The following is a 15,318-nucleotide window of genomic DNA, read 5'->3' as shown; positions in this document are numbered from 1 at the left end:
TTTTGGGAAAATAGTGAGGGATTATGAAATGAAAATCGGCCTTATGCCAATAATCCTAATTTCCAAGGCCCAGCTTTTAATCTTTCCATCCTTGTTTGGGGCTAGGATCCCTGATTAAAGTATCAGAGGGGCTACCGAGTCCAGTGTGGGTCTAGTGATGCCTGACTGACTAGCTCATACCAACAGGCAGCCTTGTTAGCAAGATACAGGAAATAGAATCACAGACCTCTGGATGGGACTCTCAGAGTTTCCCTATGTTCAGGGAAAACATTCCCACTTATCAAACCTGTGTTTTACCCCTCTACCTGAGGTCATATTTGTACATGTTAATTGAATAAACCAAACTTTGAGCAACCACATTGAAAGGCTCTTACGAATTCTCAATTTGTTAACACTGGTTATATAAGGATCCAATGAAGTCTTCAAAATACTCCCAGACCAACAAATTCAGTATCAGCTTCTTATATTAGTGTTTTCCATGCCAGTAGTCGTTCTGTTCCAAATTTTAAGGTTATTTTTTCTATTTCTGAAAAATGCCACCAAAATTCTGAAAGGGAATACTTTGGATCTGTAGATTGCTTTGGGTAATATAAACATTTTAACACTATTAATTCTTCTAATCTATTAGCACACAGTATCTTTCCATTTGTGTCCTCTTCAATTTCTCTCATTAATGCCTTTCATTAATGTCTGTACAAGTCTGTCACCACCTTGCTTAAATTACTTCCTAGGTATTTTATTCTTTTTGGTGTAACTGTAAATGGGATTGTTTTCTTCATTTCTTTTTCTGGTAGTTCACTGTCAGTATATAAAATTGCAACAGATTTTGCATATCGCTTTTGTACCCAAAGTTTACTGAATTCACTCTTAGTTCTAACACATTTTTTGCTGGAAACTTTAGGGTTTTGCATATCGCTTTTGTACCCAAAGTTTACTGAATTCACTCATTAGTTCTAACACATTTTTTGCTGGAAACTTTAGGGTTTTCTATTTGTAAAATCGTGTTGGCCTCCAATAGTGAGTTTTACTTCTTGCCTTCTGATCAGAATGCGTTTTGTTTCTTTATCTTGCCCAGTTTCCGTGGCTAGGACTTCCTGCTATGTTGAATACAAGTGGCGACAGTAGGTATCCTTGTCTTGTTCTTAATCTTAAAGCCAAAGCACTCAGCTTGTCAGTATTGAGGATAATGTTAGCTGTGGGCTTGTCCTTGTGGACTTTATTATTTTGAAGTAGTCTACAATCCCACTTTGTTGAGAGCTTTTATCATAAATGGATGTTGAATTATTTCAAATGCTTTTTCTGCATCTATTGAGGAGACAATATGATTCTTATCCTTCATTTTGTTAAAATTGGGTATCATGTTGATTATTTGGATGTTGAATCATCCTGAAACTCCCAGGATTAATACCTCTTGATGATGGTACATGATCTTTTAAATGTATTGTTGAAATCAGTCTGCTAATATTTTGTTGAGAATTTTTGCATCTAAGTTTATCAGGAATACTAGCCGATAGTTTTATTTCTTTGTGGTGTCTTTGTCTGGTTTTAATATCAGGGTAATTAATGCTGGCAGCATAAAATAAGGTTGGACATACTTCTACCTCTTCAATTTTTATGGAAGAGTTTGAGAGGAACAGATATTAAATCTTATTTGAATGTTTGGTAAAATTTGCAAGTAAAGCCATCTGGTCCTGGACTTTCATTTGTTTGTAGGTTTTTGATATTGATTTAATCTCCTCTCTAGTAATCAATCTATTCAGATTTTCTTTTTTCATGGTTCAGTCTTAGAAGATTATATGTTTCTAGGAATATATCCATTTATTCTAGGTTGTCCAATCTGTTGGTGTAGAATTGTTCATTGTAGTCTCTTATGATCCTTTGTATTTCTTTGGGATCAGTTGTCACTTCTGTCTTCATTTCTGATTTTATTTATTTGAGTTCTCTTTTTTCTTAGAGTCTAGCTAAAGGTTTGTCAATTTTCTCTTTTCAAAGAATCTGTTCCTCATTTCACTGATCTTTTCTGTTGTCTTTTTTGTCTCTAATTTATTCCAACTTTGATATTTATTATCCCCATCCTTCTACTAAATTTCAGGCTTTATTTGTTCTTTTTCTAGTTCCATCAGGTGTAAAGTCAGATTGTTAGAGATTTTTTTTCTTGTTTTCTGAGGTAGGTTTATATCGCTATAAACTCCCCTCTTAGAAGTGCTTTTGCTGTACCCCATAGATTTTGCTATGTTGTGTTTCCATTTTCATTTGTCTCAAGGTAGTTTCTAAGCTTCTCCTTTGATTTCTTTGTTGATCCATTGGCTGTTCAGTAGTATGCTGTTTAATCTCCATATATTTGTGATTTCCCAGTTTTCTTCTTGTAATCTATTTCCAGTTTCATATCACTGTGGCCACATAAGACACTCGATATGATTTCAACCTTCTTAGGTTTATTTAGACTTATTTTGTGACTTAACATATATATGATCTACCCTAGAAGATGTTCCATGTGCACTCAACAAAAATGTGTATTCTGCTGCCACTTTTAGAAGGAATGCTATGTATATATCTATTAAATCCATCTGGTCTGTTGTTCAAAGCGAATGTTTCCTTATTGATTTTCTGTCTGAACATCACTGATATAAGTGATATATTAACCACTACAATTACGATTGTATTGCTGTCCATTATTCTCTTTAGGTCTGCTGATGCTGCTTTATATATTTAGTTGCTTCTATGTTGGGTACACAAATATTTAAAAATGTTATAGCTACTTGTTGGATAGATCTCTTTGTTATTACAATGTAGAGGCAAAATTTCATTTAATATTTAAGACAGATTTCTGAAAGAAACTGTTATCCCCCTTCACAACTGAGGAAATTGAGGCAAGGGGAAATTGAATGATTTGCTCTAAGTCATTAAACAAATGCCAGTGTTCTTACCACTGCTCTAAACTACTCTGAACACAATGTATATAAAGCACTTAAAATAAGACATAGTCCAAAACATGTCCTCAACAAATTTTAGCTAATACTATTAATTAATAAACAGCAGAAAAATAACAACAATGCTTAGTTTGATGAACTGATCTATAATATTTTGTTTCTTCTACTGGACAGCAACATGCAGAAGAATGAAAATAGATCACTCTCTTACACTGCACACAAAAATAAACTCAAAATGGATGAAGGACCTGAATGTGAGACAGGACACCATCAAAATCCTAGAGGAAAAAGCAGGAAACAGCCTCCTTGACCTCAACTGCAGCAATTTCCTACTCGACACATCCCCAAAGGCAAGGGGATCAAGAACCAAAATGAACTATTGGGACCTCATCAAGGTAAAAAGCTTCTCCACTGCAAAGGAAACAATCAAGAAAACTAACAGGCATCCGACAGATTGGGAAATAATAGTTACAAGTGACATATCAGACAAAGGGCTAGTATCCAAAATTTACAAGGAACTCACCAAACCCCACACCCAAAAAATGAATAATCTAGTGAAGAAATGGGCAGAAGACATGAATAGACATTTCTCCAAAGAGGACATCCAGATGGCCTACAGGCACATGAAACAATGCTCAACATCACTCATCATCAGGAAAACACAAATCAAAACCACAATGAGACACCACCTCACACTGGTCAGAGTGGCTAAAATGAACAAATCAAGAGACTACAGAGCCTGGCAAGGGTGTGGAGAGACAGGCACCCTCCTACACTATTGGTGGGAATGTAAACTGGTGCAGCTGCTCTGGAAAACAGTGTGGAGGTTCCTCAAAAAACTATCAGTAGAAATCCCCTATGACCCAGCAGTGGCACTGCTAGGAATTTACCCAAGGGATACAGAAGTGCTGATGCATAGGGGCACATGTACCCCAATGTTCATAGCAGCACTTTCAACGACAGCCAAATCATGGGAAGAACCTAAATGTCCAAAAACTGATGAATGGATCAAGAAGATGTGGTATATATATATACAATGGAATCCTACATGGCAATGAGAAAGAATGAAATCTGGCCATTTGTAGCAAAATGGATGGACCCTGAGGGTGTCATGCTAAGTGAAATAAGTCAGGCAGAGAAGGACAGATACCATATGTTTTCACTCAGAGGTCTAACAGGAGAAACCTAACAGAGGACCATGGGAAGGGGAAGGGGGAAAAAGAGTTAGGGAGAGAGAGGGAGGCAAATCATGAGAGACTCTTGAATACAGAAAACAAACTGAGGGCTGAAGGGGGAGGGGGAAGGGGGAAGGAGGGTGGTGGTGATGGAGGAGGTCACTTGTGGGGAAGAGCACTGGGTGTTGTATGGAAACCAATTTGACAATGAACTATATATAAAAAAAGATTGTGTTTCTCTTTCAGTTTTCAGTATCAGACTGTTGGATATGCACCTCTTACAAATATATTTGCCAGTCCTGATTGAGCACCTATGTTGCGGCAAGCATTTTGCTTCCCACTGTGGGCCTGGTGCTATGTGAAACAGGCCCATTTGCTGTCCTCATGGATTTATAATGTACAGGCTGCTAGTATAGACTGAAGGCCACTGAGGAGAACTATTACCATCTCTGTTGTCCAAAGGGTTTGGACTCTTGTAACCATCTCTTAAAGAGATCAGTCATTCATCGAGACTAACAGAGCCGCCCATACAGCCAGTTTGCTGATCAAGAGCAGCAGCAGATCCTAGCAAGTGCACATCAGAAAAAGAAATCCACAGTGGTAATTACTATGAGCCTTTCCATTTTGCCTTTTAATAAGGTTTTTTTTTGTGCAAGTTTTGCAAATACTCATGTATCATTTCCATTTTCATTCTACCTGCATATAAGTAAGGCTTCTCAGGAGCTTTGCATTTCTAGATATAATTCTGGGCTCTTTAGATCAAAGCACTCGCATCTCTCTGAATCTATCCTATTTTGAGGTCTGTCTTTATGCCTAAGATCCTAGCCTATGATTTTAAAACAACAACCAAAACCAAAAAAACCTCTCCAAACCCCATTATTAGAGCTAATTGCTATCATGTGTTTTTTCCCCATTTCTCCAGCAGCTTATCATGTCAGATAGATCCCCAAAGCTAAATCTGGGAGGCTAGTATCACACTAAGCAGATAGACACTGCATAGCCTCTCTTACTCCCTTTGTTATTCCATCCCCAGTTATGCAGCCCATAGGGATTCTGTCACTTGAGGATCCCTTACCCAGAGATCACGTACATGTAGCAGCTGTTTATTTGCAAATACAGAGTGGGATGAACAAATGCTCCAGAAAGATGGTTTTTTTAATGTTGGTATCTTCTCATTTACATCAGATTATCCACAATTCTTTTTCCCTTTTCTAATTCTGAATATATGGTAAATAGTCTTTTTTTCTCCACTAAACTCCACTGAAATAGAAATGACTGGAATGTCACCAAGTATCTCCAATGGCTAAGGCGTCACAACCCCCAAATAGCTCAAGCTTTAAACAGTGATACTGATCATATTGATCATAATAGATGTGGCAGATGGGCAGGTGTAAGTATGTACTATGTTCCATGCACTTCCCTGGGGACCTTACATATGCTGTGTCACTTACATAATAACCCCGTGACATAGGTAGATGCTATTATCTCTATCCTATAGATGAGGAAGCTAAGGGTGAAGAGTTTGTTGCTTACCCAAAGCCACAAAGCTACTAGATGCCATAGCTGTGACTTAAACCCAGAACGTCTGGTCTCTGCCTCCCCTCACTTTACACTGAGAATTAGGGAGATGAGTAAAGCAGGATGAAAGGCAGGGGAAAGAGTAGATAGAGAGGTGGGAGATGGGTAATGGAGAAAAATGTCATTAATCATCATTAATTCATTAAATGAACACCCACCGAGTACCGAGGACTAGCTGGGCATAGTATCTACCCATAAGTTCCTTGCCCAAGAGATGCCAAGTTTGGCTTAAAGAAGTAGAATCCCCAGCAAACAAATGTAGTCCTCACGAAAGGGTATAATCAATACAAGCCAAAGTGGGCAGAGCACAGAGAGAAAGGTTGGGGCTCTGCAAGTGAGAGCTGCAGATATCTTGCAGATAAAGCGCCCTCTGAGCAGGAATGATAGCAACCCAGGAGAGTGCGCAAGCTGGCTAAGAATGGAAAGGGTAAAGCAGGTGGCAGTCAAAGCAAGGACAACACCACAGAAGTGTGACAGATGGAGCATGCGCAGAGAATCCCTAGTGCTTCGGAGAACCGCGGAAGAGGATGCGTGGTGGAGACGCGGGGTTAAGAGCAGAATGGCAGGCGGCCTTGACGGCACAACAGGAGAGGGAGCAAGGAGGCGGTGAAAAACAGGGCACTGAGCCGGACCGCACCGGGGCCCTGGTCCGAGTGACCATTCTTCACAGCATAACATATGAGATCATCACAAACTCCAGTAAATCATGAGCTGGATTTTAGGTGCTTTTTATTATGACTATGGATTATGACAGAGGGCCATCAAAAGATGTGAGTTTTAATGGAAAGAAGAGTGGAATATACAAAGATAATGACGACCCTCAATGAGACTCTGGGGTTCAAGGTAAGGAGGGTATAGCCTGAGAAAACTAGAAGCTTGGCTAGAGAGAGAGAGAAGGCATCTCTGAACAAGAAATGGCTGTAAAACATGAGGCAGGTGATATGGGGCTGTATGGACCAGTCAGTCGTGCTTCAGGCCTCACTGGGTTTGGATGTCAGGCATAAGGCCAACACATGGGATGAGAAGACAAGATGAGAGCACAGTTACATTTGTCTTAAAAATGAATCAAGTGATTCCAGTGGAAAAAAGCCCCTTTGGATTGATAATATATTAACCAGTGCAACCTAGTGTGAGAAAACATTCTAATGGTCCGGCACAATGAAATATCTGGATTTGGAAACAGATCCTCATATGACAGTAACTCCTTGGGTTAATATCTTTTCTGTTGTGTGAAAAGCTATATAGGGCATTCAAGCTTTTCTTGATCGGGCTGCTTAAGGGCTAACTAGACCACAATAAATGTTTTTAAAGTGTCAGATCTGGACTCTGCCTGCAATCCTTCCCCAAAGATAAGAAACATGGTTTCAAGAAAACAAAAGGAAAAGATTCTTTTTGTATCCTAAATTTGTCATGAAAGCCTTGTCAAGAATATAGCTCTATTATGTACTTGTACTATAGCAGCAAAATAAACTCAATAAGCTCTAATTTGGTATTCTATGGAACACAATTTGTAGTGGAATAAGAGTCAAAAGATATTGCTTACGACAGCTTATAATCGGACTTTGTGCAGGCATCATTTAAATTGTAGTTCCTCTGACAGAACAATTTTTTTACACTAGTTTCAACCGTCTTCTCTGTCCCTATAGATTATTACTTCTAGCACACATAATTCAAATGCACATAATTCAAATGCAAGAGCTATGGCCAAAAGCCATGAAGTGGAGGTAAGTCTGGCAATGGAGGCTTCTAGGCAACCAGCTTTGAGCTCAACAGTAGCCCCCAAGGCCACTATGAAGTTTAGTGTGGACAGCCAAGACCTTGGTGCCACAGAGACTCAAGTTCAAGTCTCAGATCTGTATCTTGGTAACTCAAAGCATCTGGCCCAACGCCTGCCACATAGTAGATACTCAATGAATAGAAACTGTTATTACTTTAAAATTAAAGCATAAACGGAAAAGGCCAGGGCTATGACAGCTCCTCACTTCAAAGGCATAAATTCCATCTTCATGACAAATGTAAGTATCTCTTTCAACTTCTCATGAATATCTGGAGCCATAAACTTGTCTAAAAGAACTCTTAGAACAGGAGGCTGACATTTTATGTACCATTTTCTTGGGTTCTCCTCTCCCTTCCATATAATTCTCTATAAGGTGATCTAAAAGGTAAGAGATTAATAAGTAAAAATTGCATATTTTTGGTCTTACCATTTTTATCTGCTCTCCTCAGTATCTGGAAAAGGAAAAGAAAAAAAACTTTATTACCATTTTTGCAATTGCAGTGAACATTATATTCATACATAATTCACCCATTATTAAACAAAAGAAATTCCAATTTTAAATAAATGTTTCCCAATTGAGATGTTTCTTCGTAACAGTCAAAAACTGAAAACAACTTAATGTCTTTGGACAAGTGAATGGACAAAAGAATCCAAGGCACATCCACTCAGATACTACTGGGCAGTAAAGAGAAACGAGCTACTGAGCACACACAATAACTCAGATGGATCACAAAGTAACGATGTTAAGTAAAAACCTAGGACAAAAAAGGATACCGGCTGTATGATTCCACTTATATAAAACTCTAGGAAATGCAAACTAATCTATAGTGACAGAAAGAAGATTAAGGGTTGCATACAAATGAGTAGAGAGGGCATTATAAAGGGACATGAGAAAACTCTTTGGAGTGGTAGTATATTTATTATCTTGACTATGATAATGGTTTCACAGGTATATGCATATGTAAAATCTTATCAGCTTTTCACTTTAAATATGTGCAATTTAATGGAAGTCAATCGTATCTCAATAAATGGGAATACATGGAAACAAAAAAATAAATCATGGATAAGTAGAGCTCATGTGTCTATACTGTATCTTACTTTACTTCTATGCATTAATTATATTATCTTTGGTAGGTAGGAACTGCTTAGCCATCAGTTATCTTAAGTATTAATTTCAAAAATCTCTTCTGGGAAATCAATTTTTCCTCTCCTGCCTTCCACTTTCAAGGATTGGGCAGAGCATTCAGGTCTGGAAAATAGGGTGTCACATCACTCGGCCCACAGTGACTACTCAGGCATGAGAACAGTAAGGACATGGTTTTGCTTAAATTATCCTAAGAGAAATGCTTTCTCTTCTGCAGACTTTGAACTTGGGAAGATATAGGTAAGAAGCTGTTGTCCACCCTTTTGTTATTATATACATCATGGGTGAACTATTGCCTCAAATCAAACACTGAAGTCCTAACCTCCAGTACCTGTGAAGGTGACCTTGTTTGAAATTAGTCTTTGCTAATGTAATCAAAGTAAGATAAGCTCTTACTGGGGCTCTTGGGTGGCTCAGTTGGTTAAGTATCCAACTTTGGCTCATGATCTGTTTGTGAGTTAGAACCCCAAATTGGGCTCTCCACTGACAGTGCAGAGCCTGCTTGAGATTTCCTCTCACCTCTCTCTGCATCCCTCTCTCTCTCTCTCTCTCTCTCTCTCTCTCTCTCTCTCTCTCATATATATATATATATAAGAAGATAAGAATAAGATCTTACTGGATTGGGGTGGGCCCTACATCCAAAGACTGGTGACTTTACAAGGAGAGAGAGAGAGATTCACAGATGCAGAGACAGAGGGGAGACCATATGGTAACGGAGGCAGGTATTGGGGTGGTACAGCTGCAAGCCAAAGAATGTAAAGGAATCCGACCTTAGAAGCTAGGAGACTGGCATTGAGCAGTTTCCCTGGAGCCTTCAGAGGGAACGGTCCTCCCCACACCTTGATGCCGCCCACCTCGCCTCCAGAACTGAGGGAATGAATGCGGTTGTTTAAGCCACTCTGTGTGCAGTACACTGTCACAGAAGCCACAGCAAATGTACACGACATAGAAGCTGGACATCACCAGGCCTCAAGAGCGCTGTGTCCATCCGGAGGCTGACAGACAGTGGACTCTGATGGACACTTTCTGAGCTCCTGGTCAAGCCATCCTCACCAGACCCTCTTGTCTCCACTTCTCATTGCAGGAGCCAGTAAATTATCGTTTAAATCTTAAGATAGCTTTTTTTCTGCTAGCAATCATCTGTTAGCTGATGCTGTATACTAATAGAAAAAATATGTGGGAAATAGAGCACACCACAGCTATGTTATATATCCTACCAAAGACAGGGTCCCTTTATCACGTTGCAAAGATAACCTTGAGTCACATGAAAGGGGCACTTGAGGGTCATTTTTCTGAGCAACAGACAGTTACGTTAAGTAACCAGAGCTGCTCTGACATTTCAGTCATCACTCCTTGGTGGGCAGCTTGAAAGATGAGCAATCGTTTTTATTACCAAAGTTTTCAGTTTTACTGCTTTCTGCTACAGAAGCATCCTCCTCCTTCCCTTCTGTTGACTTCATGAAGATGAAGTATGGTTAAGTCTAATCATTGTTACACTCTTATAACAGTTTATTATTATTACCAAAAACCTCACCTGTGAAAAATTTCCAACAACAGATATGTATCCTCCTGATTTGTATCATAAGTTGGTCCCCCTTTATAAACTAAATTTATTTCACAATTGCAAGAAAACTGCTTTTGATGGGAAGAACATCTATGCTTAGAGCAGAATGGGACACAAATTCTTGCTACTCCATGGAGGTAATTTCTAGTGGGGATTTTGGGAATTCATCTCTCCATTGTAACCAGCTTCCTCCTCTTCCCTGAAACCATGAAGCCCCAGCTCAGAGGCAGGGAGACATGAACCAAGCCGAATTCTTACCTTTAATATATTCTAAGATTCTATTTCAAGCTCTATTGTGTCCTGAAGAGTTTGAAGTAACTAGAAGAGGAATAACCACAGCCAGAGACTTGGACTCAGGACTTCCATTATTTCATTTCATAAAGAACTATCTTAAATAGCATTCAGCCCCTTAGCGATGAAATTAAGACAGTAGCTTTCTTTATTAAGACAGTTCTTTGTAATTAAATATGAACAGTACTGACTCTGCTGCAAATTTTGCCTCTGAGCCTGCAGACTAATAAAAAATGTACTGCAGATGAGAGCTGGGTTCATTACATTATGCTACCATAGTAATCTGAATTGGCTAATTTTACCAGTTGCTACCACAAGATATGTACTAAATAGATGCAAATATTGTGGTCAGACTTAAAACTCAAATGCAGGTTATGCTGTGTTTTAGCAACAATTTAAGGGTTACCAAATGGCATCCTTTACTCTAAAAGCTATTCTTTGATGGCCTTCATTAAGATTTCTCATTTCTCACCTGAGATTATTCAAGGCAGGTGTTAAGATGCAAATATTGTCTTGAAGGCCTAAAAAAATGACGGTCACTATTTACTGAACTAATATTTGCTAAGTGCTTTCTACTGTGTACCAGGTTAAAAACAGGTAATGAGATGAGCTAATAAGACTCCTGAAAAATGAGGATACAGGGCAGGGAATTTGGTTCTCATCCAGAACATGGGGTCCCATCCAGAAGGGAAGACCACCCAGGTAAGTCATAGTGTATGGACCTTGACCTCCAGGAGGTCACAGAGCCATTATACCCGAAAACCCGTTTCTGCTCTGACAGTCCTCTGTCCACCTCACCTCTTAGACAGATGACAATGCATACACACATACAGGGCTTCAGAATTAAGTATCTTTGCAGAGAAAACTGTTACTTATTTCCACCAAGTCCCTGGCCATCCAGGCATTGTGCATTTTGTTCAGCGTACATGAGTGCGCATGCTTGGTTGGGGAAAGGGAGGGAAGACAAACAGTAAAATCATCTTTTTCCTTCACAACCTTCAAGGCCCCACTTCTGCCTCTAGCAAAATGAGGAAGGGCCACTTCCCTTCCAGCTTAAAATCAAACAAAACTGCTTGGGAGAAGATAGGGGCATCAAGTTAGTTATAACTTCACTTCATTATCTTGCTCTGGGGGATGATGTGAGGCTGTGATTTTCTCCCTTTGGACAGAAGCAGAGTTGATTTATATGGTGATTCCAAAGAGGGACCACATGCTATTCGGACTAGTATTCTAAATTAGCGTTTATTCTCTGTCAGCTGGAATGGACTAACCAGGGGCAGACAGAATACAGGTGTTAAGAAGGAAAAGCACCGTCATCCGCCTGGTCCTCCCCTGTTGCTGTGCGCGGCGCCCAGGGAAGCGTTTTCCTGTGGGTGGCGTGTGGGTGCGGTGCAAATGCCTTGGCACCAGCGCTGGGTTTTCTCAGCCCCCCAGTAGGCATTCAAGAGTATTTATGATGAACTGATATATAATTCTGTCATTTTTTAGACAGAATATAATATAATAAATTAGATTTCTAATGAAACAGTCTCTGTATTCGTTTGTGGATTTGGCTACTGGGATTTAGGCATCAACAGGGAACAATGAGCTAGCCATAACAGTTCAAATTTATATAGCGCATTTCCTTTTTCTGTTCTCTGTCTTCTTACCCTACGAACTTGCATTTAAGAAAACAACTCTAGGGGCCCTGGGTGGCTCAGTCAGTGATGTGTCCAACTTTGGCTCAGGTCATGATCTTGAGGGTCATGAGTTGGAGCCCCATGTCAGGCTCTGTGCTGACAGCTCAGAGCCTGGAGCCTGCTTTGGATTTTGTCTCCCTCATTCTCTGTCCCTTCCCTGCTTGCACTCTGTTTCTCTCTTTCAAAAATAAATAAACGTTAAAAAAAAGAATTAAAAAAAATAAAACAACAACTCTAGAATTAAGTGTGACACTCATCGCAACTGCTGATTTGGACATAAGAAAATAAAGCAAAGCCGGTAGGTGCGGTAAATCCCTCTCTGATTTTCTGATCTATGGCTAGCTTCTTACCAGCTGGATATATCTAGTCATGTCAGCAACGGTATCTTCAGAATCACACAGAGGACTCATTAGTACAGTGGCCCTGGAACATAAACACTAAAAATTCAAGTTTTCCTCAAATTCGGAAACCAGTCTGTGTGACACAGCAGACTCTGATGGGCTTCCTTCCGGTTCCTCTTTGGAACAGGGGATCTCTATTACCAACTTATTATGCTCTGAATAGAATTCAAAAAGCAATCTTTCTTAGCAGTGCTACTCGAATATATTAAAACAAATCGAGTAAATTATGTATTTATATTTCACATTTTATTTTTGCTAAAAGCAATATGATCCAGAAATGAATAATTCAAAAATCCTTAAGTAACAAATCCTTTTTCATGTCACATATTTCACCAGAGCGCTGGCTTTTTCACAAAATATCTCAAAGAAGAAGTGTAAACAAAATCTCTTCTCGAGACAAAATCCAGTGGCAGGTTTTTGGGGTTGTTTTTTTTTTTTCTTTTACAGACACTAGCATTTTCCTGGCAAACAAGCATGTCAACACCTCTCATGTGAAATCAGTTTTGTATTTTTATTTTTAAATTCTAGAAATAGATACAAGAAGGCAGGGGGATCCTATTCATAGAGCACATGTTCCTTCAGGACAGGGGCCTGAGGCTGCTTATTTACAGGGATTGAGAACAACCATGTATATAGAACAGTAAACAAGATTTTAACTTCCTCTTTTTCTTTTCTTTTTTAATGGCAGTTTGAATGCTTGGGCCAAGATTAGAGTATGTGTCAAAGAGGGTGACTTCCATGTGTGCAGCTCAATCCATTCATCTCGACAGTGTCCCCAGGATTTGTTCATTGCTTTAAAAAAGTCACAGAAAAGCACCTGATATCCTTGGGGAACCCAAGATGAGGCCAGGATGAATGGAGGGTCCTTTTACCCTCTCTGAGTCAACTCCATGGTGGCTTGGCCACCGACCTCCTAACAGACATGAGTTCCTGGGGCCCAGATGCTGTCCCTGAAGATTCCCTTCTCCAGGGTGCTGTGTGCCACCTTCTGCCAGCCTGGTTTCTCATGGGCTTTTTGGGTCTGAATAGCAGGATTCAATGAATAATTTAGTGAATAATATCAACCAGTTGAACCACCAGAGCCAAAGCATCACCTGACTGACCAGAGCCAAGCAGAGATAAGTGCTCAGAAAGAATAAGGCACTTAAACCTACTGAGACAAGGAATGGGAAGCCAATGGTTTTTGGGGGGAAGAAGATGCTGGCCACGGAGCCTGGATCCACAGTTGGAACTGCCTGGTGAGGAGGGAGCACACTGCCTGGTGAGGAGGGAGCACGCTGCCAGGCAGCGCAGCTGCGCTTACCTAGAACATTTGCCTTCCACCAGATTTAATGATCAATACGGTTTTCTCTCCCGATCAAAAAATCCCAGCTAGTCCTTTGAAAAGAAACTTGGAAGGGCTCCTCAGTCCCCCCCCCATCTTCATGACCTCTGCTTCACCATTATGATACTAAGGAGTTGATTTCCTGATATTTTCATCTCTCCACAAATAAATGTTAATTGTAAATACACCTGGATTTTAATAAGAGATGATCTCAGGGAAAGGCAGAGGAAAGAGCACACAGCACTCCTCAATGCCTTTTGCTAATTTTTTATCATGTCTAGATAGGCGGCCAGAATTGTCCCCACGGAGCCAGCAACTACCTCCAGGGGACAGCATAAATGTGACAACGCATAGGCTGAGGGAGCCCAAGCCAGCAGGCAACCGAGGGATAGGAAAACCAGTGATCCTGACAGCAAAGAGCTAGGCAAGAGAGCGAAAAAAATAACAAACAGCAGAAAGGGGCAGTAATGCAAAATTGAGAAATAAATAAGAAATAAAACTGCTGTACAGATAAAAAAAAAAAGACAGTGTGAGGGCAGTAAAATAGGGGGGGAAAAGGATGAGAAAGAATGATTACTGTATCAGAGAAATATGAAGGAAGGACATCAATACCGAAGGGAGGGAGAGGCCCGTAAGGAAAAGCAGTCAAATGCTGGAATTGATGAACAGCAATTAAAACTTCCAGAGATATAGGGAAGAAGAACAACAGGAGAGAAAAACGGGAAAAATCGGAGGTGGCAGTGAAAAAAGTAACAGCATGAAAGGGATCTCGGCCACCGCTTTAAAAACGAAAAACAAGTATGTTTTCAAAGTAATTGTTCTCCGTGGGCTGGGGAAGGGTGGCAAAGCATAGCGATCCCTAATGCTGCCCCCGTCGCCCAAGAGCTTCAGGGAGCTTGGGAACTGCAAACAGGGCACATCAGAGATGAGTTGAGTTAATAATGTTCCCTCCCTCCTTTAGTCCCCTTTAAAACACTCTATTCACCTGAATGGAGATTGTTGTAATTACAAACCTGATCCCCAATGAAACCCACGCCGTTGGAAAATTTAACTTCTGCCATTCGTTCAGGGTTGTTAAGCCCCGAGTTGCAGGTGCAGGACAACCCATTTTACAAGTTGAGTGGCAATCATTCTCCCGCATTTGCCTCGGTGCATTTCCAGGGGGACACGGGAGCGAGGTAGGAGGTAGCAAAACACCTGCTGATCGGCACCTGGACCGACCACAGGGGAAGAGGGAAGCGGCGATGGGGGTGCGGGTGGGGGAAGAACACGACCCTACTCCTTCGCTCTGTACTCACGTCGAGGAAGATGGACATGCCCTTGGACAGCTGCAGGGCAGAGCTGAGCTCCTCGGAGGAGTTGGTGGAGGACGGCGACGTCTCCCGGGAGTCCTCCATCGTCGGGAGCCTAGCCGGCGGCGGGCGGAGCGGGGCAGGGCGGCCGCACGGGCTCGGG

The 15,318-nt window shown here is 40.7% G+C and overlaps 1 protein-coding gene across 1 annotated transcript in view; it reads right to left on the bottom strand.

Annotated features, from left to right (window-relative positions):
* Positions 1-15,284, bottom strand: part of NECAB1 (N-terminal EF-hand calcium binding protein 1) — an 83,914-nt gene extending 68,630 nt beyond the window's left edge. Inside the window, exons 1-2 of the mRNA XM_029923301.1 lie at positions 15,162-15,284; positions 7,888-7,912 (exon numbers count right to left, since the gene is read on the bottom strand). Of these exons, the coding sequence (XP_029779161.1) occupies positions 7,888-7,912; positions 15,162-15,260 (124 nt within the window). The 5' untranslated portion in view covers positions 15,261-15,284. The remainder of the gene's footprint in view (positions 1-7,887; positions 7,913-15,161) is intronic.
* Between the last annotated feature and the right edge of the window lie 34 nt (positions 15,285-15,318).

The sequence above is a fragment of the Suricata suricatta genome, chromosome 15 (genome assembly GCF_006229205.1).
Source record: "Suricata suricatta isolate VVHF042 chromosome 15, meerkat_22Aug2017_6uvM2_HiC, whole genome shotgun sequence".
Taxonomy (NCBI): Eukaryota; Metazoa; Chordata; class Mammalia; order Carnivora; family Herpestidae; genus Suricata; species Suricata suricatta.
The sequence above is the reverse complement of the archived record's forward strand: the minus strand, read 5'-3'. Positions and strand labels throughout refer to the sequence as shown.